Source organism: Takifugu flavidus, chromosome 11, assembly GCF_003711565.1.
Source record: "Takifugu flavidus isolate HTHZ2018 chromosome 11, ASM371156v2, whole genome shotgun sequence".
NCBI lineage: Eukaryota > Metazoa > Chordata > Actinopteri > Tetraodontiformes > Tetraodontidae > Takifugu > Takifugu flavidus.
The window spans coordinates 2,955,851-2,983,180 of record NC_079530.1 but is presented as its reverse complement, the minus strand read 5'-3'; the positions used below and the strand labels follow the sequence as shown (position 1 = coordinate 2,983,180).

The following is a 27,330-nucleotide window of genomic DNA, read 5'->3' as shown; positions in this document are numbered from 1 at the left end:
AATTGCAATGTTGGCTCTGTTGCTACACAAGAAAAATGTATTTCATCATTGCAGTTTGTGCAGCATCTGGGCCAGGCCAGAAGACTAATTACGGAGTTATAGCTTTAGGGAGACTAGCTTAATCTTTTGTGTTCTTTTTTTTGTGTCAGATATGAACATCGTTGAAGGAGTTCAGTTGTGCCGTATTCTGGGATTTTAAAGAGAAATAATCAGAAGTTTAGACTCTGAAGGTGTAATCTGAATCACAGCTTTGGTGTATCACACATTGAATGAAATTGAATAAATCCTGATATATAAGATGATGTAAACCCAGCAGTGTATGTTAATGACTAGATAACATCACTTGGCCGTAGTCATTGTTCCACCGGCTGTTACACAGCAGCAAAGCTGCTTGGGAAATTAGGCATATGCAGTGTTATCTTGTAGAATGAAAGAATTGTGAAAGCCAGTCGGTAATTCTTCTGAATAGGAAGGAGAAAATGAGAGCGACGGGGACAGGGCCCATGAAGATGAACTCTTCAATGTGGAAATGAGTGTTGCTGGGAGTGAGAGGGGAAAAAATAAATCCCACAATCATTTGGGCACTTGGATGCGTTGGCACAAGCTGAGATTTTCCTTGAATGAGGAAGCTTATTTGGAGAGGACCTTTGCATGCAGAGATACAGATAGGTTAAGGCTAGAAAAAGGATGGCACATCTCTGCCACGACTACCCCTAGTGCTCCAGAGGAGCCTGTCACATCACATGTACATGCATTTAAACTCATTTACCTCGATCCCTCCAGCTGGCTGACAGGCACGTCTCACTGCTGGAGATGCAGCTACTTGATCAGAGAGTTGGTCATCACATCACAACAGGTGACCCAAAGAGAAGGGTGCTGCAAAACAGAGAGAAATCCATCCATCTATCTGTCCGTCCATCCATCCATCCATCCATCCACCCATTCATCCATCCATCCATCCCTCCATCCATCCATCCATCCATCCATCCATCCATCCATCCAATCAGTCCTGTCGCTCAGTGTTCGTCCTGTACCGCCGATTTAAATTATTAATCCAGGTTCTGAACGGCTGGTTGGCTGGACATACATCTATTATTCCTCATCTCAGATTGGAACCACAGATTAAGTTACACAATCTTTCACTGGCACAAATGTTTGAAATGAATCGGGTTCATTGATGTTCTTCCATCCTCGCTGAGAGCTCAAATGTAAAGATGGAGATTATATTATCAAACTGGGACTTTTTTGGTTTACTGATAATAAAAAAACAAGCTGTGGCAATGCAGACCTGCTTAATATCCCTGTCACACTTCATTAAATATTTACATTGCTACAAACAGATCTGATTGAGGAACACGGGAATAGGAGAATGCATGGGCGCTGCTTCGTGGGTTCAGACCTTACCTTTGATTTCAGCAGCTCCAAGCGGGAACACATGGTTTTGATCCATCTCGGGTGAAATTTCCAATTTCAAGGGATTCTTTTATTCGTTTGGAAACAGCATTTGAGCCCGAGATGAGACTTGCATTTATATTTATTGAAACATTAACACACATAATAATTACAAAAAAGCACTTACAGATAAAAACACGTCAGGACATCCAAGAGGAAATCAGGAAACAGTCGAGTCCTAATGAGTGGTTTTTTTTGTTCGTTTTGTTTGTTTGTTTGTTTTTTAAACTCTACATAGCACATCTTAAGCCTTTACTCTGAAATGGACTTCATGTCGTCTAGTCTGCACTTTGGTGGTGAAAGATCAGGTGCCAGGACACCATGTGGAGACTGAGGTTTGTACCCCCAAAGACAGCTCTGTGTTCTATACATTCTACTTTTTATTAGACCTCTGGTCCCATACATTGCTTAGTAAAATACAGAGACTATAAAAACTTTATCATTACCTCAGCAGCAGTGACTCCAGTTTTTGTTTCATATCTTCATAAATAACTCAATACATAGATAAATAGATATTCTGTGCATGGATTATAAACTTTAATAAAAGTGTTTTTTTTTTCCCAGGAGTGAATAAAAATTCTGGATTATTGGCTGCTGTCCGACCCTGATGTCCGACTGTGTGAAACACACCACTGTCCTGCCGGCCTCTAGTTCCTCTGACACTCATTCTTACTGCAGGTTGCCTGACGCTCGATCTGCCAGGTTCCCTCCTCGTATGTGCAGTAGCAGATTGTGCAATCATCAATCTTTACCTCTCGGCCCGCTGGTATCACCGCTGTATCCGCGTAGCAGTTTGGACCTGTAGAGCGTGATGGAAAAGAATGAGGAAAGATGCAACTATAAAAGTTGCCTTTACAATCTCAAAATTGAATTTTAAATTGTCCTTATGTAATGCAGATGTGTTTCCTTTGTGCGCTGCCAAGTGGAGGTTGCTCAGACCACCAGTCCCACCAGTCCGCCCACACCGTGAAAACTAGTCAGTCAGCCACAGTCAGCACATTCAGATACCAGAGGGGTACTGCACAAGACCAAGCTAAGGGCTTAAGTCGAGATGCAGTAGCTATCCCGGATTAACTTGCCCCCAAGTTTGCAGGAAAACAGATCAATTTCCCAGACAATATTCCGGACACAGTAACCATGGCAGTTTATTCTCTGTAGTTTGCCTGCAGATTATATGACGACAAAAAGCACATTTAAAAAAACAAAAAAATGTGAGCAGTAAAAGTAAGACGTCAGACAATTTATTTGGAATCCTTTCATTAGCGATATGCCAACATCGAAAAGATGAAAAAATAATAATTGGACCTTATTCAAAAGAAAAAGGCAAAGGAAGAGATGAATTTATTGTTGGATGGAAAGGGTTCCACATCATTCTGACTTGGCTTTTTAACTTTAACAATCTTTTCAGTCATCCATTTGATCCCATTCATTTGGAGTCCACTGACAGTGTCTCCTTATCTGCATAGGCCCACTCTGCAGCTGCAGACCTGCCTACCCCAGCCAGATACCTCCTCCAATCAAGAAAATTCATACCACCTTCATGGTGGCTCCAAAAACACAACTGCGTCCCCAAACACTACGAGCAAATTCAGAGTCAGACCAAATAATATTGTGACATGTGTTTAATCTACTGTGGAACTGCAGCAGCAACCTTTAGTTGCAAGGGCTTCGTCCATCACGCTCCCTCCCTGGATCCCCTCCATTAATTGCCTGTCTTTATTCAAGTCAATTTCTCGCTCCTCTGCCCCTCACCAGTTCTCTGTGCTTTTATTGACTGTTAAAAATATAGAAATTCATTATCAGCTCACAACAACTCCATCACTTCATTTGAAAATTGATATTTTTGCAGGCTGCACTAAGGTAACAGCAGACTTAAAAATGTTTTTAAATTTTCTTTTCACCTTTTGCCAGGTCCTTTTCTGGCCAGCAAGGTTGTTCATTATGAACGATGATGGATGAGACACAACATGGGCAAAATAGATTCAAGAACTAACCCTGATAGAGTACGTCATTTCATCAACTTAATCATACTCTACATAAACAGAGTAAGTTGCTCTTTTATGGGCTACATTAAAGTAAAAAAAAACAACACTCTTGATTAGTGGACTAAAATAGTCATCTTTTATGACAGTTCCTGAGGAAGCACAGATTATAATTATATAAGTTGGGGGTACTTATACATCAGGCCAATATGCTTTTGTCTGGCAGGCTTTTTCCATTTTCCTTTTTAACTGCATTGGTGTTATTGTTTTCTAATCACATCTTTCATTTCATCATATTTTTGAAGAAGCAACTCTTGTTCAGCGGGTGTAAAGAAAGTGGCGTGTCTGGTGACTGTGTGATTGATCTCGTGATCTTCTTAAGAATGCCGTGAACGTGCCCTTTAAAATCAATTAATCCAAGCTTCGACACGGCTCTGTCAACCCAGGGTTCCATATTTATCTTGGATGTTTGTCCTACTTTTGAGCAATACCCCTCTGATAATTATGTTGTGGGATGATTTAAACACCCAGAACCTTTGGTTTTCACGTGCCTGGTCACCTTAGTATCACTGACATGGATGCAGAAACATCAAATTTACTCTCTACTATACTCTGCATCTCTAACAAACCTTTACATGTCAACAGGAAATCAAGAAAAAAAATGACAATTATCTACAGATTCTTACACATCCACATCTGTGTGGTTTAAATAGAGATTTTGTTGATTGTGGCTGTGTTTGTTTCAGTGAATTTGTTTACTATTAATGTTATACAGTATACTATTGTATTGTGCATATGCACGTATGTCTGCATGTCTACATGTGTATGTTTGTAGTCATATATATTTTTTCCTAAATTAATGAATGAGTGTGTGGATGAGTAGTGTTAATCTGTCTATTTTCCCCACCCTGTTGTCCCATGATACGTTTACGAAGTTTAGCCAGTGGGTAGAAGAAAATGAAGCTTTATATCTCAAGATAAATAAATAAAACCAGAAAGTAAGGGTAAGTGAAAAGTAAATAACATATTACACCAAACAAAAAACAAATTTAAATTGATCAGGGGAACATTCCCCTTGCTGTAACTCTACATTTGCATCCCTATTTCCCTAATCATTCATTATCCATGGTGTGATGTCATGCTCTCACATGAGTTTATCTACTATTTTGCTTTCAAATATAGATGGTACTTACTAAAAATGAGTGTGTCAGAGTTTATTTACTCACCCCCACTATCCATCACAGCTATATACTGTAGCTATATAATACATTTGTTACTAAATATATTTGAAAAAAAAAAAAAAAAGATTAAATAAAATTAAACGGCTCGATTTTGATTCTGGTAACTCAAATCACTTTAATACCAAATTAATTTGAATAACATCTTATTTCATTGTCCTTTCAGTTCATTATTTAGTCAGAACTGAGAAGGAAAGCAGAGCCAGAAACAACTGCTGTTGATCACTGAGAGACATGTCAGGGCTGTAAATGTGAACCACATTCAGAGTCTTGTTCTTCACAATTTTATTCATGGTCAGTGCCAAAAGCCACCTGGTGCTTGTGTCTGTAATTAAGGAAACAGGTGGCATTAATATTTATTTATTTATTTATTTATTTATTTATTTATTTATTTATTTATTTATTTATTTATTTATTTATCTACCTACCTACCATTATTTAACCTAGGGGTGCTCAAATCCAGTCCTTGAGGGTTGTAATCTTGCTAGGTCTTCTGTCCTACCATTTCCTGTAAGAAAAGTGGGATCCCACATGGAAGTATGTTTTAACTGGTAGGGCACCAAACCTGGCTGGATTTTGGCCCTCAAGGAATGGATTTTGGCACCCCTGATTTAACAGATAAAAAAAAACAACAACATTAAGGTCAAGAGCACAGCAACCAATGAAAATAACTGTTAAAATATAAAGTGCAACTAAATTTGACAACTTTAACTACATGGGTTGTTGTTCCATTAAAAACAAAAATATTAACAATAGAACATTTTAAATTTAAAAACATAGACACCTTTCAAATGAATTTCGGTGGTGAGTACTTAAAAATGAGCGATGGGCTTCCAGTGAAACAAGCTCTGACAGATGATGAACACAGTCGTAGACTGTAGTCAGGGACTGTAAAGAGCTGGATGAAGCACAGATAGTCAAACGTCGCCATAATCAAGTGCAGGAGATCATAAGCTTCTGAGCTCTAAGAGAGAAACAGGACTTGTTTCTGTAATAGAAACCGAGCTTCACTCTTAAACTTGAGATCACATTTTGAACATGTACTCTGAAGGAAAGCTCCCCATTAATAATCAGTCCCAGGTACTTGTAGATGGCAACCAGCTCTAAAGTTTTACAATGGAGAATTCTAATTGAGGGGGTGAGTGTGATGATATGAATTTGAAAAAAGGACAACTTTGAATTTTACAGCATTTAAACCAGATTCAACTTATATAAACAAATATGAACTGCATCAATGTGTCAAAATGGCCTGTTTGTGAAGATTGTTTTAGTTTCCTTTCATGATTAATGTATTGTGCCTCCTGCTTCCTTTTTTATCATCAACCACTGTCTCAGTTTCCTGTCTGCCCTTCCTCCGCCTGTCCGTGGTTGTGTCTCCACACCCGTGCTGCATCACTCCCCTAATTGGTTTGTATTTAGTTCCCTTTGCATCTTTGTCTTATTGTCAGTCTATTTTCTTGTCGCAGTATCATAGTGTATTAGCCTTGCCTGTTTTTGTTTTACCTCGCCTCTCGTCTGATGTTTTTGGAAACCTCTGCTGAATTTTTTGACTCCTCAATCGTGTCCTGATCTGAGCAAACGATTAAACATCTCTTCTAACCATGAATTGACCACTGCCATGCATTTAAGACGTGCTTATTCCGTGTCCAATTGGCCAGAACGGACTCATCCGACTCTTTTCTGTACACCAGATCCTTTGGGCACAGGCGTTATGACCTGCATAGCAGCCAGAGCAACTCACGTAACTCGGTGCTGACCTGAGAGAATTGGCTGCATGCCAGGAGTCATTGATGACTTCTCTCTGTTCAGTTTAACGAGGTTTTGAGTAAGCATCTGAATGAAGCTTCTGCTGTGGTACAGTAAGCCCCATCGCAGATATGCTTCCCGGTTTAGCCCAGTACTCCTTGCCTCATGTTAGCGCTCCAGCACAAGGTCCACAGCTCTCCTGACCAGGGAGCTTCTGAGGAGCAAATGGGATGTTAGACCACTTTTGACCCAGTGCAGACTTCAATTTGGGCTGTAAGCCTCATTTTTTTTCACAGATTGAGCAAAGGTGGCTTTTATTGTCTCCCACCTGACTGGAGACAAGGCAAGCACAAAGTTTCCGATTGCTCTACAGATTTTTGCACCCATAGAGCAGAGAGTGAGTTTTTTTGAAGGACTCTCTGAATCATTAAAAGCTCAGATAACAGCAACTGATCTCCCTAAGGAAGACAAAAGGCTATCTGAACAGGACCAGGAATGAGAAAATCTGCAGATTTCTGTGCCACCTCCCAGTGAGAGGAGAAGTGCTGCTGACCGGCCAAGTCATTGCTAAAAGTGCACAACCCCAATATTGATGGGGGTAGTGGGACAGTAGCAGCTTGGGTCACTGGTTCAAAATTGTGTTTTCCAAAGGCTGCTACACCTGAGAACAAAGATCCAGATCTCAGTAACATTCCCTCATGTTGTCATGATTTACCAGAAGTATTGAGTAAAACAAAAGCCACTTCATTAACACATTGCCCCATAATTGCACAATAGACTTGTTACCAGGAATCACCCCTTCCCAGGGGGAGACTTTTTTCTCTCTCAGCTTGAGAATGAAAGGCCATGGAAGAGTGTGTTAAGGAGTCCCTTGCTGCCGGGATTATTCATCCTTCATTGTCACCTGTGAGAGCAAGTTTTTTTTCTTTGTTGAAAAGAAAGAAAAGACCTTGCATTGATTACAGTGGTTTAAATGATATTACCATCAAAAACAGGTACCCTCTTCTGCTCTATAGCAAATATTTTTTACTAAGCTTGATAATGCATAACACCTTCTTAGAATCAGAGAGGGAAATGAATGGAAGACTGCTTTTAATACTGCCACATGGCATTATAAAAATGTGGATATGCCGTTTGGTCTTACCAATACAGGCGCCTTAAAAATCTGGCACACGATTTCCTTTGGGATATGCTCAATGTGTTTGTCTATTTAGACGACATCCTGACCGTTTCCTTCGATGAGGAATGTTTATTCAGTGTTACCAAAGAGCCAATTGTTCGTGAAGGATGAAAAGTGTGAATTCCACATTGTGTCGGTTACTTTCCTAGGGTTTGTGCTTTCTGAGCGGAGGTCTGAGTGGATCCAAAGATCTCTGTAATCACTAACTCCATAACATTGAGATCTTTTACCAGAGGTTTATCTTAAATTGTAGAACAATAGACTACCCTTTGCCTGATCTCACTTCCCCCACAGCCTGTTTTTCTGGAGCGCATGTAAAGCTGCATCCCAGGGCGTTAAGAAAAGCTTCCCCTCTGCCCCTGTGTTATCTTTTCTTCTTCCCAGCCAGCAGTTCACGGTGGAGGTCAATGCCTCTGAAGTTGTAGTTGGAGTAGTTGGAACTATCCTCTCCCAGATAAATTCCAAGGATGTTAAATTACAACCATGTGCATTTCTGTCAGAGACTCTCTTGAACGGAACAAAATCATAACATCGGTGACTGCAAACTGCTGGTTGTCAAGGAGGCTGTGGTGGAGTAGAGACATTGGCTGGAGAGGAGTTTCTCAAACCAATTCGGTTTTGGATCACAAAAATCTGAAGTATGTAAAAAGACTCAATGCCAGGAAGGCTAGGTGAGGATATATCCTTGAGCATGTTCAGCTTCATCATTGCCTACAGACCAGGCTCAACTAATACCAGTCCTGACTCATTATTTTGTATGTTTGCTCTCGAGGTAATGTTGCTCTCGTGTTAATGGTCAACCTAAATCATACTAAACACTTGTTTTTGAGGCCACATTAACTTGGGAAGTGGAAGTGAGGGTTACAGCAGGTGAAGGTTGTGCCAATTCCCCTGAGTGCTGAGGGGGATGTTATTCATTGGGCTCATACCAACAGTGTACCCAGATATCACTATGTTTTTGTGGTCACATAGCATTTTTGTTGGCAGCAAACAGTAAGCGAGTCCGCCTCCCGAAGTAGTGCCAAATTTGCCAGGCAGTTAAGGAGGACACTGGCCTCAGGAAGGGACAATCATTCCAGTGTGGCTATCATCCTGCTTCTTCAAGAAGAGTCCAAGAAGCTTGCTCTGAGGTTCATTGCTCCCTTTGCCATCGCTCCCCCAAAGTAATAAGCTTTTCCTCGATTCAGCTTATGCGCCAAAGATCAACTTGGATCCACCCTACATCCCATGTCAGCCACGTCAACCCCATCAGAGCAAGTTCTCTTGTCTTTCCAGCCTAACTCTCTTTACCCACCCAATTCAGTGATGGGGGTATGGCTGCTGCCAGCTTGTCATTAGGGCTGGTTGTCAGGTTGTCCAAAATATACTGAGCCACAGTGAATGGAGGCATAAAAGCATTACAAAATAGTTGAAGCCCAAATAAAATATTCTCAAGCCCCCATAAAAAAAAAATAGGTCTTTTTCTATAAAAACATGCTGACAAATTCAATACAAATTGGTGAGAAGAGTTCAGTGTTCAAATAAATAATCACTTGACCATAAACATAAATATAACATAAATATGACCATAAACCTATCAGTTTCCCCTGACTTCATAGTGTCAGACCAACAGAGCCCCTTCATTACCTTCTTATCAATATGTTCCACTTGTTTCTGTAGAGAATGCCCAAATCACTCAAAATCCAGTCCACATTTTCTTCTTGGCCTTGACTGCATTCCCTACATGTGAATCTTTGAAGCACACAGAGCTGATTAGAAGACCATGAGAAGATGATATGAATCTAATTATTTATAACTGCAACAATTAGTTAGCTCCAGCCTCCAGCTAACAGCAAAAAGTCCCATGGAATTAATCAACCAAATGCTCCCTATTTCTAAAAAAAACCCCAATCCAAACAAAAACCTGGCTTGCAGACTGCACAACTCTTTCCTTTGTTATTTTGCAGTTAAACCTTACTCTCCAGGTCTAAAAGAACGTTAGTACTTAGCCAGATTGTTAGTCTGAAATATATTGCACGGGACTCTTTTTTTTTACCATCTTCTGTCATTGGGGTGCCTTCCTTCTGGGGCATCAGCTGTATTTCCCAATTTATGCATGAACGCACACCATGAAAAAGTAGCTGAGCTCATTCACACATGATTATCATCGGTGGATAATAACAATTATAATAATAAAAAATTATTTGTCTGTCTGTTCATAACATTTATGGACAGAATTTCTAGGTGCAGTCATTGTGTTGAGGGGGTCCGGTTTGGTGACCTCAGGATCGGGTCTCTGCTTTTTGCAGATGATGTGGTCCTGTTGGCGTCATCGGCCCGTGACTTCCAACGATCACTGGATCGGTTCGCCGCTGCATGTGAAGCGGCTGGGTTGAGAATCAGCACCTCCAAATCTGAGGCCATGGTTCTCAACCGGAAAAAGGTAGAGTGCCTTCTCTGGGTCAAGGAGGAGATCCTGCCCCAAGTGGAGGAGTTCAAGTACCTCAGGGTCTTGTTCAGGAGTGAGGGAAGAATGGAGCAGGAGATCGCCTCACCTCCCTGGTGAGGTGTTCAGGGCATGTCCCTCCGGTAGAAGGCCCCCGGGAAGACCCAGGACACGTTGGAGAGACTATGTCTCTCGACTGGTCCCGGACAAGCTGGAAGAAGTAGCTGGGGAGAGGGAAGTCTGGACCTCTCTGCTTAGGCTGCTGCCCCCATGACCCGACCCCGGATAAGCAATAGAGGATGGATGGATGGATGGATGGATGGATGGAGGATGGATGGATGGATGGATGGATGGATGGATGGATGGATGGATGGATGGATGGATGGATGGATGGATGGATATTTGTCTGTCTCTGTTAAATTTTGTGCTTGTCCGCTACGTTTGCATACATCCTGTGCATCTCGTTGGGGCTAAGCCTCCCCTCCCATTAAAATCGAGTGGTGGCTTTGGTGAAAACAGCTTCAAGTATGTCTGAAAGCTTATCTTGTTTTACATTATATCGTTTATGGTGATGGATACAAATAAAATCGCCAGCATTCTCCACACAGTTATTGACTTGATGTATTTGCTGTTTTCCATTGCATTACTCTGAAAAGTGCTTCCATGTGATGCAATATCGCAGTAAAATTGCGCTTCTGGAATATTATCAATTGTACACAAACTGCTATGTATATATTTTATTTTGCTGGCATAAAAATGTCAATAACAAGTATGTGATTAAAACAAATTGAATTTGTGGAAAAGAAATACAGAGTCACTCTCACGTTGTTTCTTGATACACCAACACAGTGATGTTATTGCAAAGCTGCAGCAGCAGAGAAGATGCTTTGATTGGGTTCCTTTTCCAGAACTCAGAGTTCTTGTTCTGACATGACCTGTTCTTATCTAGGTTGATATTGGTTCACAGAAATATGCATGTCTTTAAGTCAGTATATAGACCGCCTGTCGTCTGAACCCTAGAAAGAAACTCAGTGATGTTGTTGGCTGCTTAATTCATTCTCATATTGTGGAGCGCAACATTCCCCAGACAAGGTCTGAAACAAGGTCAAAATGTGCTTTTGACAGGAAGACTCATTCTTATTTCTCATGACCATAATCAAAATGATTTTTAAAAAAATCAAATTCACTAAATTGAGGAAGCATTTTAAGATAAAGCGTTTATTCCATTTTAATGGCATTTCAATATATTTTACAATGGAATTATCTCCAGAACAGGAGTTAATGAGGCTGCTTAGTGTAAAACCTTGATAGCTACGCATATTTACACATAGTGTTTTAAGATACGTAAGGGTAAGAGCACATGCTTTTCGTCTTTCCACAAACTGATGGAAAAAGAAAAAACACAACACTGAATCGCAGACTGAAGGCCGATGGGACAAAAGCCAGCCAGAAACTAGGACAAGACCTTGGTTCTTATTCGGCTTTCAAAGTGTAAATCTTTTGTTATAGGACAACATTTCCATATAGATTTTAGTGCCGTCATCTTAACGATGCTCTTGGAGACGATTTCAAGATGGCAGTCACAGAAGAGAACAGCAGGACACCAAATGCACTGGCCATTATTTCATTTCCCTCTGTGGAAAATATGCTTTCACATCAGTTTCCCAAAATAGCGTAATAAAAGGAACACTTAGATGCACAACCCCTGAGTGAACAGATTCCTGCTGGTTAGAGGCCATTTATGACAGGATGTGATTCAAAATGAAACCTGATCACATTTAATTCTTATTATATAAGCCTTAATTAAGGTCCCTTTGTGTAAGACCCCTCCCCCCTTCCATTCTTGTGCCATGAGCTTTGAATCTGTGCACAAAAGCGCTTCCATTGGCTATTAAAACCGCGCTCTCCAAAACACGAGTGATCACTCCCTGATGCAGGGGAGCATTTTCATAGATGACTGAGCTCCCATCAGCACAAGGATGCATCTGGAGATTAGAGTGATTATGCTAAAATTCTTTAAAGCTTGATTATTTCTTCCACTGTCTCTTCCTGGGACTCAAACATTTAATTGACTTGCAAATTTGATTGAGCTCAAGGTGTTCACGGAAAGCGATCGCTCCTTAAACTGACAACAGCGTTGCTGTTGATCGAGGGGTTCAAATAAAGAAAGCAGCTCTAATAAAAGCAAATTACATGTTGGAGTAGGCTAAAGTGCATCCGCAGGGGCCAGTCAGCGTTTTAAACCCAATTTTTCACTGTATTTGACTAAAATTCTATCGTTGAAAGTACTATTTGTTATGAACTGAGGGTTGAAGAGCTCTCTCTTATCAAGTCTTATTTAGCCAAACAGAAATGTCCTTCTTCAATTACCTGCACTGTTGCTAACGATAATAGCAAATGTTCTGCTTAGTGAAAGTGCCTCTGTCTTAAACCAGTGGCTGTTAAAATGTAAAAAACAAACACAAAAAAGTTGCTCGTAAATCATCCATTATCTCTTGCGCTGCATGGCAAAGCATAAGCACAGCAGGAATTGCTTCCACAACATCAGGTATAGCATAACAATGGCCATTTCCCTGAGACTAACAAGGTCTTGAGCCACTCTGTTGTGTAATTAAGATGCTGATAGATGATGAGTCTCCCTGCTGCAGCTACAGCGTTCCACGGGGCGTCAGCACAGACGGCCAGCGTGCTGGCACATCAATCAGTGCCAACAGTTTGCAGAGGCCCATCATAATGTCAAGACCAGCACATTTATAAGTCTTCAGAAGAGGACGCACATGTCCTATCTCAGTAATAAGTTATCATGTGGCCCGGGCTGCTGTCGCCACTGATTCATCACCATTAGCAGCATTTAGGCCAAACAGCTCTAAATGAAAGGCCCATGTGTTTCATGCATCCTTCGACAGATCATGTGTCAAAAGAAACACAAGTGTGCATGAAAAAGAAAAATGTAATGATATGCTCTTGATACCAGAGCTTAATTGCAAATTGACAGTCAGTCATTCAATATGGCTTGACACTCATCGGTGTAATTAATTCATGGGTTGTGAGTCAGTATGCCTAGTCGTTGCTGCCACCCTATTATCCCACCATTCACACGGTAGCCACCATTTTGTCACCACTTTATTAATATAACATATCACTGTCCATCCATTCCTATATCTATTTCCTAGAATTTTCCTCTCTGTGCAGAAAGAGATTTTTATAGGCACATCAGCCTTCACAAGAGCCTTTCAATGATGCGCCAGGAGGCAGAGACAAATGGGCCGCTGGAGTGCGTGAACAGTTTTGCCCCAAACTGTCAGCACAGAATGTAGGAAGTTGGCATAGACAGCATGCAGAAAAGGTAACCATTAGCACCTCTGGGTCCTAGCTTTGGAGCAGTGCTATAAAATGGACAAGGAAACCAGGACACATCTGGTACCTCACACCTTTTAATTCTGACATGCTGACAACTTGCCAAGCCTCATTATATGATAATGGAAGGGGTGAATAGCAGCCACCACTTATTTTAATGCACTTGTTAAGTCAGTCTGCATCATAAATGCAAGATGAGGATGACATGGCTGTGTAAAGACAGAAAATGGGACAACTTTGCACAGAGAGATGATCTTTACAAAGGTATGAACTCTATCCATCAGAGACACATTCTTCTTTTTTAAAATATAAATGTGGGATTAAACCTGAAGACAGTGAGGTTTCTATTAGTGGCACTTTTTGCCTTTTTACTTTCTTGGTCTGTAGTTGCTATTACTTAGCTTTCACAACCCAGTCACACTCAGATGGTTGTTTTCTATGATTTCACTTCCATCCATCATTAAAACTAGCACATTAACAATGGATATTATTAGGATTTTTTTTAAATTACCCATAACTGTTGCACCTTGCACCTATTATCAGGGTGTCCAAACAACTCTTTAAGAAGCCTCCAGTTGATCCAAAATGCTGCAGCCAGAGTTCTGACAGGTATTGACAAAAGAGATCACATAACTCCTGTAATGGCGTCACTTCAATGGCTGCCCGTTAAATTTAGAATAATTTTTAAAACCCTTCCTTTGACCTACAAGGTCCTCAAAGGCCTAGCTCCATCCTACCTGGAGGAGCTAGTGATACCTTATCAGCCCAATAGACCGCTCCACTCTCAGAATGCTGGTCTACTTGTGGTTCCCAGAGTTTCTAGGAGTAGAATGGGGGGCCGAGCATTTAGCTACCAGGCCCCCCTGCTATGGAACCAGCTCCCTGTCCAGGTATGGGAGGCTGTCTCCATTGCTACTTTTAAGATCAGACTTAAAACCTACCTCTTTGAAAAAGCTTATTGTTGTTAATTCTGTAGTTCCAGTTACTATCATAGATAGACAAATTATCATACTTAGGGGGTTGTCTAATCGTTAGGTCACATCATAGTTATGCTGTTATAGGCCAAGGCTGCCGGGGTCCAGAAACATGATCACCTGACAGGCCTCTGTCACCCCACTGGGTCATGGTTTCCTCTCCTCTCCTCTCCTTTCCTCCTCCTCATCAAGCAGACTAGTTATGCTGATTCCTGTGTAGTTTTTCTGCCCCCCCTCCATTCATTTACAGGTATCGCCGCCTTCGGACCTGCATGATGACCTCCGGCCCCGCTGACCCGTTGTCATATATACAAACAATTTTGATTGTATAAGATGCTATATAAATAAAGATTGATTTGATTTGACCTCTAGGTGATGCAGCAGCACAGTAATTGTTAGGACATAATATGGTGAACCATTAACTTCATTACTGTGACCTTTCTTTGTAATCATATTGCCAGTAATGACAACTGACCTTTATATGATAAAATACTCAAAAAAAATAAATCTTTATTTATATAGCGTCTTATACAATCAAAATTGTTTCAAGGCGCTTTCCAGAATCCCAGGGCCTAACCCCAGACAAGCACTGTATGCTTGTATGCTGTATACTGTATGCTGCATAATGAAATATATGATGTATTTATTATTGTTTAATCAATAATAATAATAATAGAACCTGGGTTCTGATCTTAGAGCTACCTACTATGTTATATAAGATTGTATTGTATTACCTCACAATAGATGGGGAAAGTGAGCTGCTTGTTTTTAAGCTGTACGACCTCCATTAAAGAAAGACAACTCGGATCTCTTTGTCCAAGCGCCTCAATTCTCATAGTCTGCTGCCTCAATGAGGCTTGATTTCGATTTTCATAAGATGAAGCAACCTTCTGTGTTATACAAGTTTGTACTGCTGCTGCCTGAATACAAACTCTACTACAGGTGTACAACACAGTATGTGGGGAAATGAGCTGCTCTCCAAGTGCATTTTTCTAGTTAGATTATTATTATGATTATTGTTATTGACTGGTATTATTGATTGTAGACCCAGGGCTCTTGTCTGTACCATCAGTTGAGTTGGTTTTTTAAAGGAAGCCATTTGCCATTAATGCAGGCAGCTTTGCTTTTACTTTGAGGGTTGCTCCCTTAAAATGAGAAAACCTTTAGTGTGTCTCAACACCCTCATGATGAATTTTGCTTTCCTTAATTTGAATTAGTCTCCATCTCTGCTGACAAGGTTGACGGTGTCTTTTGTCAATGTATTTGCAGTGATTCTGACTCATGTTCAGACTCTTCATCACAGCCCCCCCATCATTTTATGATCGGCCCCTATGAGTATTGAAGAACACCACTTGTTTCCTCATGCGTTGCCTAGGTGATACCCCTTAAGAGCAAAACAGCCACAGGTGGGGAAAGTTTTTTACTTGAAAATGAAATGCGAAGTTGTAGCACTTTTGCGTCTTTTTAAACAGTGTGTTGAATGTGTGTGTGTGTGTGTGTGTGTGTGTGTGGTGTGTGTGTGTGTGTGTGTGTGTGTATGCGTGTGTGTGTGTGTGTGTGCGTGTGTGTGTGTGTGTGTGTGTGTGTGTGTGTGTGTGTGTACAGGAAATATATTCTTCAGTTCACTTTACCTTTCTGCTCCCTTTACTGTGAATATCAATCACAAACTTTAAAGAGTATGAAATAATTTAATTGCAATGTGTTCCAGTGCTTAGAGATAATGAGTAAAAACGAGGAGAACCTGCCACCTTCCACAGCTGTTCTTTGATATTCATGAACAACTGTCTGGGGTGGATGTTAGTAATACCTCCCACTTTCATCTTCCTCCCTTGGTTCCTGCCCAAGTGTCTGCCTGCATACAGACCCCAGAACGCATCAATGATGGGGTTCTCCCCCATAAGCATTGATTTTGCATGCCTGAAAAGGTCAAAGTAATGCCCGTGCATAAATAATAAACCTGTCACACGTGGAAATAGCTCACGGTGATATATCATTGCTGAAAATATTAAAGCAGGAATGGGACTTGTTGAATATTAAAAAAAAAAAAAAATCAATGTTTCAGTGTTTTTGTTTTATGGTAATTCACATCTGGATGAGCATTAATGAGTTCATCTTTGATGTGATGCTTGTGATGAGTTTGGCTTCCTCTGAGGTCTCAGCATCTGTTGATGGTGCATCTGCAGGGAAGACAAACACCACTTGAGCGGGAACACTCACTGCCCACCTCAGGTGACCTTGTTTGACGCCATCAGCCTCTTCCTCATCATCATCGTCAACAGTGTTTTATCCCATCACAGTCTCATAGTGACTGCTGAAGCATCCAGCAGTAAAACAGGAGCTGTCGATTAATCAATATCTAGTGTCCAGCAAAGTCAAGCAAAGCAAAGGAAAATCAGACAATGAATCACTTTGATACATACGTTCTTTACTCCTCCCTCCAAATGCTTGGTGGGCCTTCCAGTTAATTACCAAAATATCGCCTGTCGTTAATTTTCCAACATATTTGTTGTTTTGCATACATTAATGAAACAAGTCTAGTGTGAAATTGGCTGCAAATGTAAATGACACTGGAGAAAGTTTCCTTGGTATTTCTTTGATCAGCTGCTAGCTTTGTCGTGACATTTCAGCTTGTAAAGATCATGCGGGCTGATGCAGCTGATGCTTGCAGACTGGCGTGCTGACATATCCTGTTCACATGTTAGTTAACACACTAACAACCCCACCAGCCCTGATCATCAACACATCAGAGTCAGAAGCGCTTGCTGTCCCGTAAGAGCTTGTTAGAACACGTACTGGGACAAAAGATGCTCAACTCGGCTTAATTAACAGCTTGAGCTCTGATATTCACAGCAATTCCGACAGTGTGAAAACACCAGAAGGAGGCAGGGAGCATAAAAATTAAATGAAAGACAGAGATCACCAATCTAAAACAACTTCTGAGAATAAAAAAAATGTCCCCTCACCTGCTGCACCTCTGAAAAATGCTGCGGCCTGGCCGATGCACAAATTAAGTGTAAGTGTTGCCAAAGGCTATTTCTCTATCTTTAGAAATACCAGAGTGTCACTGTGGATTACACTTAAGAGAGTGAGATGATGCCTAAGAAGGGCGCATCATCGTCTAGCAAAAGCACAATTTTAGAACAGTAGCAGTTTCTTTTTTTTCCACTAATTCCTTTATCATCCACTGCCTCAAAGTGACAACACCTTCTTTCCCCTCAAAGTTGGAGCAAGTTCAACTTGTTTTGTCCTTCGTCTCGGATACTCTTGACATTGCCTTGGATCTAGAAGTGATCCCGCGCCAGCAATGTGACACTCGTGAAACATTTCATGAGCACTTCCATGTCAGATGGCTCTCCAATAACACCATTTTCCATTACATATTTTCCTTCCAGTCAATGGTGCTCTGTGGATAACGTGCACTGTCAGATTGTGTGGTTTATGTGGTGGATGATGTCAACAAGCATCTTCTCCTGCAGGCTTCAGCCTGATTGCTGTTTGTACTAAACCGGACAGACCTTGACATTTATAGAGCTTAAACAGGTATTTACTGGAAAATGTCCTGTACTAAGAAGTTTTTTTACATTTCAGCACATATTTAGTAGGTTTGTATGTCTATATATCCAATATACGGACATGCTTGATGACTGTAAGGCCCTTATTTTAACAAAATGTTCTCCAGTGAAAGGTTAAGGAGCCACCTCCTGCACACCACAGAAAACTGATGAAAAGAAACGAATGTATTTGCTTTCCTGTGTCCTGACTGCTAATCTTAATCTACTGGCACGCTGACTGTTCTTTCACCTTTCCAGTAATAGCACGCCTCGCTCTGCATTTCAGAATTTTCCGCGCCTGCTCTTCAGTTTAGCAAAGCACACTTTGCAGGGCATTTTACTTTTGTATCAGCACCTCTCTAAAAATATCTCTGCAAATGCTGATGTTGCACCACCTCGTCTCACTGCTGCACACCTGCTCAACCTAAGAGACACCACATTTTCCATAGCGCACGTGCATTGGTGTATATCCGAACACACGAATACCTTTAGGAGAGCACCACTGTTACCTCCACCTATAGGAGGTGATGTGACAGCTGCCATTTATTTTTCTTTCTGTGAACAAAATTACTCAAACAGAATGAATGGATATGATAAAGGGCCTGTGATCATAAAACAACCCACTATGTTATGCAACCTCATATTACGACTGCTTATATACTGTGTGTATAACGGTATATGTATTATACTTCCGGTGTGAGTCACAATATTTGGGGACATGACCTTTGACCTTTCTATTTAATGCTACTGTAAATGATTGAAAATGATTTAGAATTTATTATTAAAGATTTTGCCTTCAAATCAGTTTTAAATGTCTTTTGAAGCTTTGTTTAGAATAAATAAATCCATAGACAGTTTTAAAAAGTTAGCTAAAACTGGACCTCACACAACTGTGGGTCAGTCACAAAGCCTAATGTGAAGAAAGTCTCTTCTTAACCACAAATCAGGGTAAAAAAAATAACAAAACAACAACCTGTTTTGACCAGCTCTGGTGTCTGCTGGGGTGAATATTTATGTACAGTATCCCTACAGTAACTAAGCCAGTCTCGTCAAGGCTTTAAATCCGCACTGGATGAACGAGCCCATGGATTTGGTGGGTTTGTGCACTCAGACGTGTGCTCCACCTCTGTGCATGCTCCTAACTCTGCAGCTACATCGGCCTTCTCGACTGATCTCACTCCAAAGGAAATCCACCAAATCCGCTGGGCATTGCGCTTCACACACGGGCAGAAAATTTGGAGAACTCTGCGCAAAGCTCCATCAGCACGATTAATCTGTGCATTTATTAAAAAAAAAAGTAGGGGAGCAGAAAAAATAGTACCCATAAGATGCATAAGGCAAATATTAATAATGGGAGTTGCCCCCCGCCCCCCCCAACTACCAACGTTTTCATCTCTACAAAATGAGACAAACTTTCACTTTGATCAAAAGAAACACTGAGGAACCAACTAAAGTGAAGCATTTTAATACATAGTTACATTTATGCCAGTTACACATTATGAGCCTATATAGCCTAATTTGACATTTTGTGCGTAATTATGATTAAGTTAACTGGATAAGCCTTTATCCGGTTAAATCCATCTGTGATATTGTCTGTTCTTTAGCGCCTCTTTATTCTTCCTGAAGGAATAACTGAAACTGGAACACATCACGCATTATATCACCCTTTCTTGATTCCTTGCCTGTTTTAGAGGATAACTCGTCTTGAAAAACACTTCTTTTTGTCATTGCACTTCTTTATTAAGTTGGCTTCTCTTGTGCTTAGCAGCAGTGGGAATGCCGTTTCATTATGAGAAGCACCAGTGTTCTTAGTAAAAATCATAAAGTGGCTCATGCATGCAAAACTTTATCAAGAGCAGCGTCTCTGTCTTTGTCATTAAAGTAAATTGGTCTCTCTTTAGACATGTCAGATAGCCTGTGCAACATTCAGAACCTAAGCCAGTGATACATATCACAAGTCATCATTCTTTTTGCTGAGGGAAGCATCGTTGCCGACATTGCCATGTTGCATTAGAGTCACACCAAGAAAACAAGGGGACAGAATCTAGGACATGCTGTCTGGAATCATATGAAACAATTTCAGATAATCGAATCTGAACCTCTGAAGTCCTTCTTAGATGAGCCGAAGCTCTCAAAGCAGCAGGGTCATAAATTTACAGCCTCTCACAAAGGGGGGGAGAGAACAAGTAGAGCTTAAATCTCCAGATTGTTGAGATGGAATAGACTCTGTCTCCTTCAAAAAGAGTAAAAAGAGCAAATGCTCAACTGCCGTATATTTTAGGTTTGTTTCCACTAAAATAGATCTCAATAAAGCAAATATGCCCGAATATATTTGCTGCAGTGCAGCATGTTCAGCTTTGTGTATTAGCAAAATAAGGCATCTCTGCCATTAACAAGATGTGTATTTGAAAATAAAGCTGGAAAAACACGCAACATGGGTGAAAAAAAGCATCAAGTTCATGTCTGAGAATGGGTGTTTTTGTCTCTTCTTCCATCAGCTCACCACAGAGAAACCAGACTGACGTCCACAGAGATACGTAGGAAACAACCAGCACAACTTCAGCCGTCAGGATGAACGCTGGTAAAAATGTGAAAGTGAAATTTAAGATACTGGTGCCTCCTCATGGAAGCACAATATTTCTTCTTGAGGAAACTGAGTCTGCTCAGAACGCATCTGACTGCAAAGCTCCACTGTAATCAGTGTTGCTTTGGATTGTGTAGAATAGTGCGCCCGCGATCATTACGTCAGATCAAGTCCAAAGATCTAGCAGCAGCAGGGTCCGTCCAAAGTGGTTAGGTTGGCGATATTTATACATCCGCAGTGAAGTTACGCAATCTACTCAGACCTAAACTACCTAAAAACATAAAAATGTGAAATGGTACCACTTGCAAACCCTTTTAAGAATCTAACAAATGAAACGTAAAGCCCTTAAAATCACATCACAATTCAGGAAAAGGTGTCCACTCACCGCTCTTACAGATGGGACAGCACTGATCGGGCTCGTATTCTGGGTCCACGCACTCTGTCTGAGGACAGGCCGCCACAGTGCACAACACTTCTCCGCTGGGCTCGCACCGACATTTCTCACACGGAGACACCTGGAAAGTCCAGAACAAATCCTCACAGATTCACACCTTTATCAGGAGTCATCCTCTAATTATTAAGTGTTCGTGTCTCTACCCTTACCTCTCAAACACTGCATACGATAACATGCACGGACACATTTATTATGTGATTTGAGTCTAACAGAACAATGACATATTCCTAAAAATCACATTGACATTGATGATATTGTCAGAGTATCTCCTGACCGAGACACTCACAGGAAAACACAGGAAATCTGGATTCACCGTGAGAAACAACACTTCCAATAAAGAACTTGACCGTTAGCTGCAAAATTTAGCCCATTTGAAACTATTTCTCTGTCCAATCAGGGAATTGGGAGGTATAAAGAGGAAAGGAGAGGTGTTGCCAGTTTTCCTTGACTGAGCAAAATCATTAGAAATGAGTTGTCTCAGATAAAACAAGTGTAAAAAAGGTTCAGTAATTCCTGTGGTGTCCAGGTTGTAAAAGTTCATGCTTCTATATGACAAAGATTGACTTTGGCGCTTTATGCATAAAGCCATATATCTTAACGAGAGAGGAAAGGTGAATTCTAGCCACACCACTGATTGCAGAGGCTCGTGCCTCAGTGCGACACTCCACTGTGAAAAACTGAGAGAGGCAACACTTAGTACAACATAGCAATCAGGGCCAAAATCAAGCTTGGTTCTCTTTATCAGATCATTCAAGCCTCCATACAGTGCAGGAGACAGATATATTCAGTATTATGTGAATGATTGGTTTTTCTATAGATTTCTTTCAGGTGAACTTTGACATGGACCTGTTTAATAGTGTGAGCTAAAGAGTAAAAAAGAAATCCCATGTAAGACTTAATCTCCTGCGATGATGTTCTAAAACATGAAGAGGGGGATTTAAGTCTGGAGAATGCCATGTCTCATAAGAGACATCACATCAAGACTGCAGTTAATCCCGAGTGGAGACTCCCAAAGGTGAATCTGGAGATGAGGCATCTCGCTGATGTAACCCTGCGTGAACACCTTTATGGAGGATTGCAGATTTGCTCATACTTCCACATCAGGCGCATCAACAAACTGCCATTTTGGACTCCACTGAAGCTGCACTGCTAAATTCAGCCTCCAGTACAACTCAAGTGCTGTGTGCAGAAAAAAAAATGTTCTGACCTTTGCCATTATAAATTTGCCTGCTTGCTTACTTGCATGCAGTGAGGCATGCTAAGTACTTTCTATGTAGTGCCCACGAAAAACTGAATTCAACAGCAGTGTTGCTCTGTCAGCACTCCTTTTGTTTGGGCCAGTCAAAAATGAGAGAACGCAGCTAAGGGACTTACCTTAAACTCTTCTAGAGAGGCATAGAGCTTCCCCCGAAAATCACAGTAGTTCTTCTTCTCCCTGCACAGCGGGCAGCATTGGCTTGTGTCCACTTTGATGCAGCGAGGATGAACCTTGGGACATTCGGGCTTGGTGCACAGGGGACCCTCGTCCGTGCAGAGGCAAGGGCACGTTGAAGGGCCCGGTGTGAACTGCTCACCGATGGCGAACACAAAGCCGCTCTCATCCATGCAGCCTTTTCCCCTGTAGTCTGGGTAGGCATACTCGTCAATGGCATCCAAGGAGAGGGTGACGTCACTGGTGGGGGCCTCGTCTATTCGATTCAAGCTGCTCTGTTCATTCCAGTTAGGCCTGTCAGGACTTGATGCAGTCCTATTTGGACCTAAGGAGTCCCTTTCTTCCAGGACACCATATGCCTCTGCAGCTTGTTTGTCTGAATGATTGTCCTGCCCGGCTGGGGACAACACCCTTTCCGAGTGTTCTCGACTTGCTGGTAAGGTCACTATAGGATGAGACTGAGCGCTGCTCGTCAGGATCACGAGGACAAAGAGAAATTCTGCTGTCATGGCAACGGAGTGCAGCATCCTCTCCCCACCACCAGTGAGGTGGGAAAACACCTTGGCTCACATAACACAGTTCACATCTCAGGTGTGAGCCAGTCCATCTGTAAAGAGAAAATTAAACTGGGGTTACGCGCTCAGTGTTTTGTCACTTTTTATCCCAGTTGTCAGGTTCAGACATCAAACATCGGGCCAAGTGCGGCACCTGGATGTAGGATAGCTGAATTGGATCGGGAAAGAAAGGATGCATAGGACCATGTCGGGAAATCAATACCACTATTTTAACACACCACCTGACTGCATCGCACAGCAGCAGAAGTGACAGAAGTGAAATGGAAACTAGCCCGAAAGAGAGCTGAATCTTCCACCATTAAGATAATATTCCATTTATGGAACAAAGAATGAGGATCAATCTCTGCTTTTAAAAAAGAATCGCAGTCAACTCTAGACATTGATTTGAAAATTGAACCTAATTCCAGCTGGAAGCGTAAGGATACTCTAGCAGGCAGAAGTTAAAAACTGAAATAAAACCGAGACTTGCAAAGGGGGGGAGGGGCTCGAAAACTTTCAAGAAGACACTAAATATCTCATTCTTCGGTTTGAAAAGAGAATAAGATCACATTGCCTTCTGTTGTTTTCCAACCGGCAAGGAGTGAATGCGCAACAAATCCCGGGATCACCTGTGGACACTGCACGGAGATTGCCCATTTTTGAAAAGCTGCAGTCATTTTTGTTGTTGCCTCTCACCTAACTCGAGTGCTGCAGCATCTTGAAATTCAAATGCCCTCTACGAGGCTATGCTGCATTCGGTGGCCTATTTCCATTCATTTCCTCAGCCCGTGTCACCAACAATCTCTGTTTAATGGGCCACGCTGGTTTTGACATTTATCTCTTATTTTGAAAGAAGAGAAGACACAGCGGTGGATTGTGTCTGACAACAATTAACTCCAGAGTCCTGTCAGTGTTCATTTGGGAATAGTTCACCACATTGATTAATTTTCCATCCTTAATGAACAAAGCTAATTTCCAGCAGAGCAATAAGGTGCACTTAACAGGAGGTGAAAAGAAGCAGGCTGAAATAAGGTGTAAGCCAATCTGTTTTAGTATGTGTTAATACACAGACAGGACAGAGATAATGCTACGATAGCCAACCCCATTAATTCTGTTTGGCTTGCTCCGGAGCCAAAGCCTCCCCCTATGTTTTAAGTCAAGCATTTTGATATTCATGAATTGTGATCCTTTCAGGGGGAACCAGGCTGAAATTGACTGCTGGCACGCCAGTGGTATTTGAGCAGTGTTTTAGCTGAATTGCTGTGTTTGAGGCAGCAGCCTTGGAGCTGCTGTGCCACTGAGAGGAAGCAGGACGTGGTGCATACCGATAATCCTGTTGCAGCTGAGACAGAGCAGACAGGATCAGAGCAAGCCTCATTAGTAAAAAAAAAAGACCTCATTTGGATTTTCTCACCTCTCCACCTTAGCAGCTGTTACTAGTTGTCTCTCTGCTGCAACTAGTCGGGACTGAGCGGCGGGCTGAGAAGCTGGCTGAATATCTGCCAGTTGCAAAGTATCAAATGTACCAGAGTGTAGTGCAGGAAGCAGTCGATCACTGGGAGTAGGTGATGCTAAAGCTGGGACTAGCTTCTTTAGCTGCGCTACAAGCCTTCAGCGTTGCTGAAAAATGAAAAGATTCAAACCAAAATGAACCATTATTCCGCCAGCTTCCTGCTGGAAGACTCCAAAACACACAAACACACACAAAAAAACATTTGATTTTATTCAGGTTTTATTTTTCAGTCTCACAGGCGCTCCAGAGAAGAGAGTTGAAAACTATTTCCTCACTAATGAGTGTTCCAGTCATTTAAAGGCCATTGGTTGCGGTCAACAAAAGGAACGGTACAAATAAGTATTATCTTCCCTGGTTTTAACATTTGGTCATGTGACAAGATCCTCCCTCTTCCCAGCCAAACTGTCAAACTAAACTGGGAAAAAGAATGACATTTATTTAAAAGTAGTAAGATGAAGTTATGGGTTCAGTTGTGTGGTTAAAACCAAAAAGGCAGCAAGCTTGACGTTTTTGTAGATCAGGGCATGATGTGCACCTGTGTTCTTGTCATCTAAAGAAATTAAATAAACCCAAAGTCTATGGAAAAGAAAAAAGAGAAAAACAACTTTTAAAACTGGGTATTAAGTGGATTTTAATGTAGAAATGCAGCCATTTTCATCGCTTACACCAGGGGCCCCCAACAGTTCCTGAGAGCTAAGGTTCCGCTGGGATTTCTGTGCAGTTTCTCCCTGCTTTCTCTTGGGATCCCACTTTATTTGGAAGAAGCTTTTTCTGCCTGGTAGGACAGAAATCCCTGCTGGTCCAAGGCCCAAGAGGAATGGATGTGGGCACCCCTGCTTTACACTGTTAGAGTTTTTAAAATGAAATCTTCAGAGGATGCCGCCTGTTGTGCTTAAATATGGGGTATTCTGTATTAATGTGCCAGATTCTGCTAGTTCGGGTCTCAGACAAACCTCATTTTAGTCTTCATTTTCCCAATAGAGAAGCAGCCACTCAAGTGTTCATGAAGTGTGGTGTCATTGTCCTCCTCCAGCTTTTCTAAGAATAGAGAAATACACCCGACCCATTAAGCCCTATACAAGAGTGACTTGGTAAAATGTACAAGAACAAAGTCCTTTTTTTGTGAATGATGATTAAATGAATCACTGAAGAACTCGTCTTATGATCAGACTTTCCTACAAATGTACAATGAGGAAGTCTGGAAATATAGGAAATCTCTAACAAATGTGCAGAACCTGGCCCACCAGGATTCTGACAGAACCCAGCCACCCACCCTGGCCATAGAGTATTTACACTGCTGCCTTCAGGGAACGTTACCGCTGCCTGGAGGCTCACACATTGTATGAGGAGGAGCTTCTTTCCTCAGGCCATCTGCATCCTCAACACACACTGCACTATTGCACATACTCATTTGCAAGCATTAAATTTATAGACTGTTTTTATCTTTCCAGAGCAGGTGCACAAAGCAATTTATTGCACATTGTACTATGTATGAATCCCAGATTGGGAAATTTGGTAGAGAGCTTCCGTGTTTCGTACATGCTGGGTTTTATCAGCCAAAAACCCCACTAGGATGATTTCCAGCATCTGCCTTTAAGACTGTGGCGTCTGGCCTGCTCCCTGAGCTGCATGTTCGCTGCCCACCTCTCTTCAGAGAGGGTTTGTACATGCCAAGGGTCAAATTTCACCAAGCAAATGTAAATGGGACCCGAACATATCTTCAAAAAGTATGTTACTGTGGGTTATTTTGCAGTGTTTCAGAGCTTTACAACAATTGTTTACTGATCACTGACTTATATCTTCATTAGGCTTATGTAAAGAAGCACAGAGAACAGGAGAAGCTCCGAAAGACTGCCATATTCGCATGTTTTGGTCTTGCCTGGTTAATATTAACAATAAAACATCTGCAATTTCATTAGATTCTACAGATCTTATCTGTACTGCAATTTACAGAAATAATGTGCATAGATATCGATACCATTTCACAGGTTCATGCAAAGGTAAAGTCAAATTTACAGTACAAGCTATTTGGAGAGAGGTTGTGGACTTATTTTTGCCCTACAGCCCCTCAGAGAATTCATTTCTTGCCTCACTGGCCTATCTGAAGCACTTGCAAAGGCATTCTGGCTCTAAGATTACAATATGAAAGAACAAGTATGAACTACCTCGTTATTATGTAGTCTAAAAGTCTGTGGAAAATAAAGCCGATGAAATTTTGGGACAATATTGAGTGTAATAAGGACATAATGTGTGCTCTACAGCGTCTTCAATGGTTCAGTGATGCCACTGTGAGACCTGACAGAACCCACTGAAAGCACCCAAGCTCAGCAAAGCCTTCAGTTACCTACAGGATTTCTGCTTCCAGTCATCAGCTGGTAAAAAAAACCAGAGTTTATATAACTCAAGGCCATCATCGGACATCATACTGTACACACCTATGATGCCCTTAAACACCTACTTAAATCTGTGTAAGTGGGAATAACAAACAACATCTCTGCCATTTTCGCAGGTCTGCTCGACATAATTGCCTCTGTAACACAACCACTTAAAAATTAGCAGTATTTTTGTTTAGTTTTTAATGAAAAGCCATCATACTGAGTGATTATTTTTCTCCCTGTCTTCTGCAACTGTCATGACTAAATATCTCTGAAATGCTGAAGGGCTTCAATTATGAAAAAAGTTGTATTTGTTTGCTAGTTCACATTTTGATTAGTGCGAAGTAAAGGAAGTATTCATCAAACCAATATAAGTATTCCTCTCATTGTCTCAGTTCTGTTACTTTAATTGCAATCACATAATACTGAATATATCTGTCTCTAATTATTAAATGTTATTTTAATTGCTTTTAGATGGGAAAAATTTAAGATTTATATAAGGGAATGTGAAGA

At 41.3% G+C, this 27,330-nt stretch overlaps 1 protein-coding gene across 3 annotated transcripts in view; it reads right to left on the bottom strand.

Annotated features, from left to right (window-relative positions):
• Positions 1-1,516: 1,516 nt before the first annotated feature.
• Positions 1,517-27,330, bottom strand: part of vwc2 (von Willebrand factor C domain containing 2) — a 30,460-nt gene continuing 4,646 nt past the window's right edge. For 2 of the 3 annotated variants that reach the window (XM_057048116.1, XM_057048115.1), the window contains exons 2-4: positions 22,318-22,982; positions 20,875-21,004; positions 1,517-2,251 (exon numbers count right to left, since the gene is read on the bottom strand). In XM_057048116.1, the coding sequence (XP_056904096.1) occupies positions 2,100-2,251; positions 20,875-21,004; positions 22,318-22,902 (867 nt within the window). In that variant the 5' untranslated portion in view covers positions 22,903-22,982 and the 3' untranslated portion in view covers positions 1,517-2,099. Of the gene's footprint in view, positions 2,252-20,874; positions 21,005-22,317; positions 22,983-24,343; positions 24,550-27,330 lie in introns of all 3 variants that reach the window. The other variant, XM_057048117.1, reaches the window with a different exon arrangement.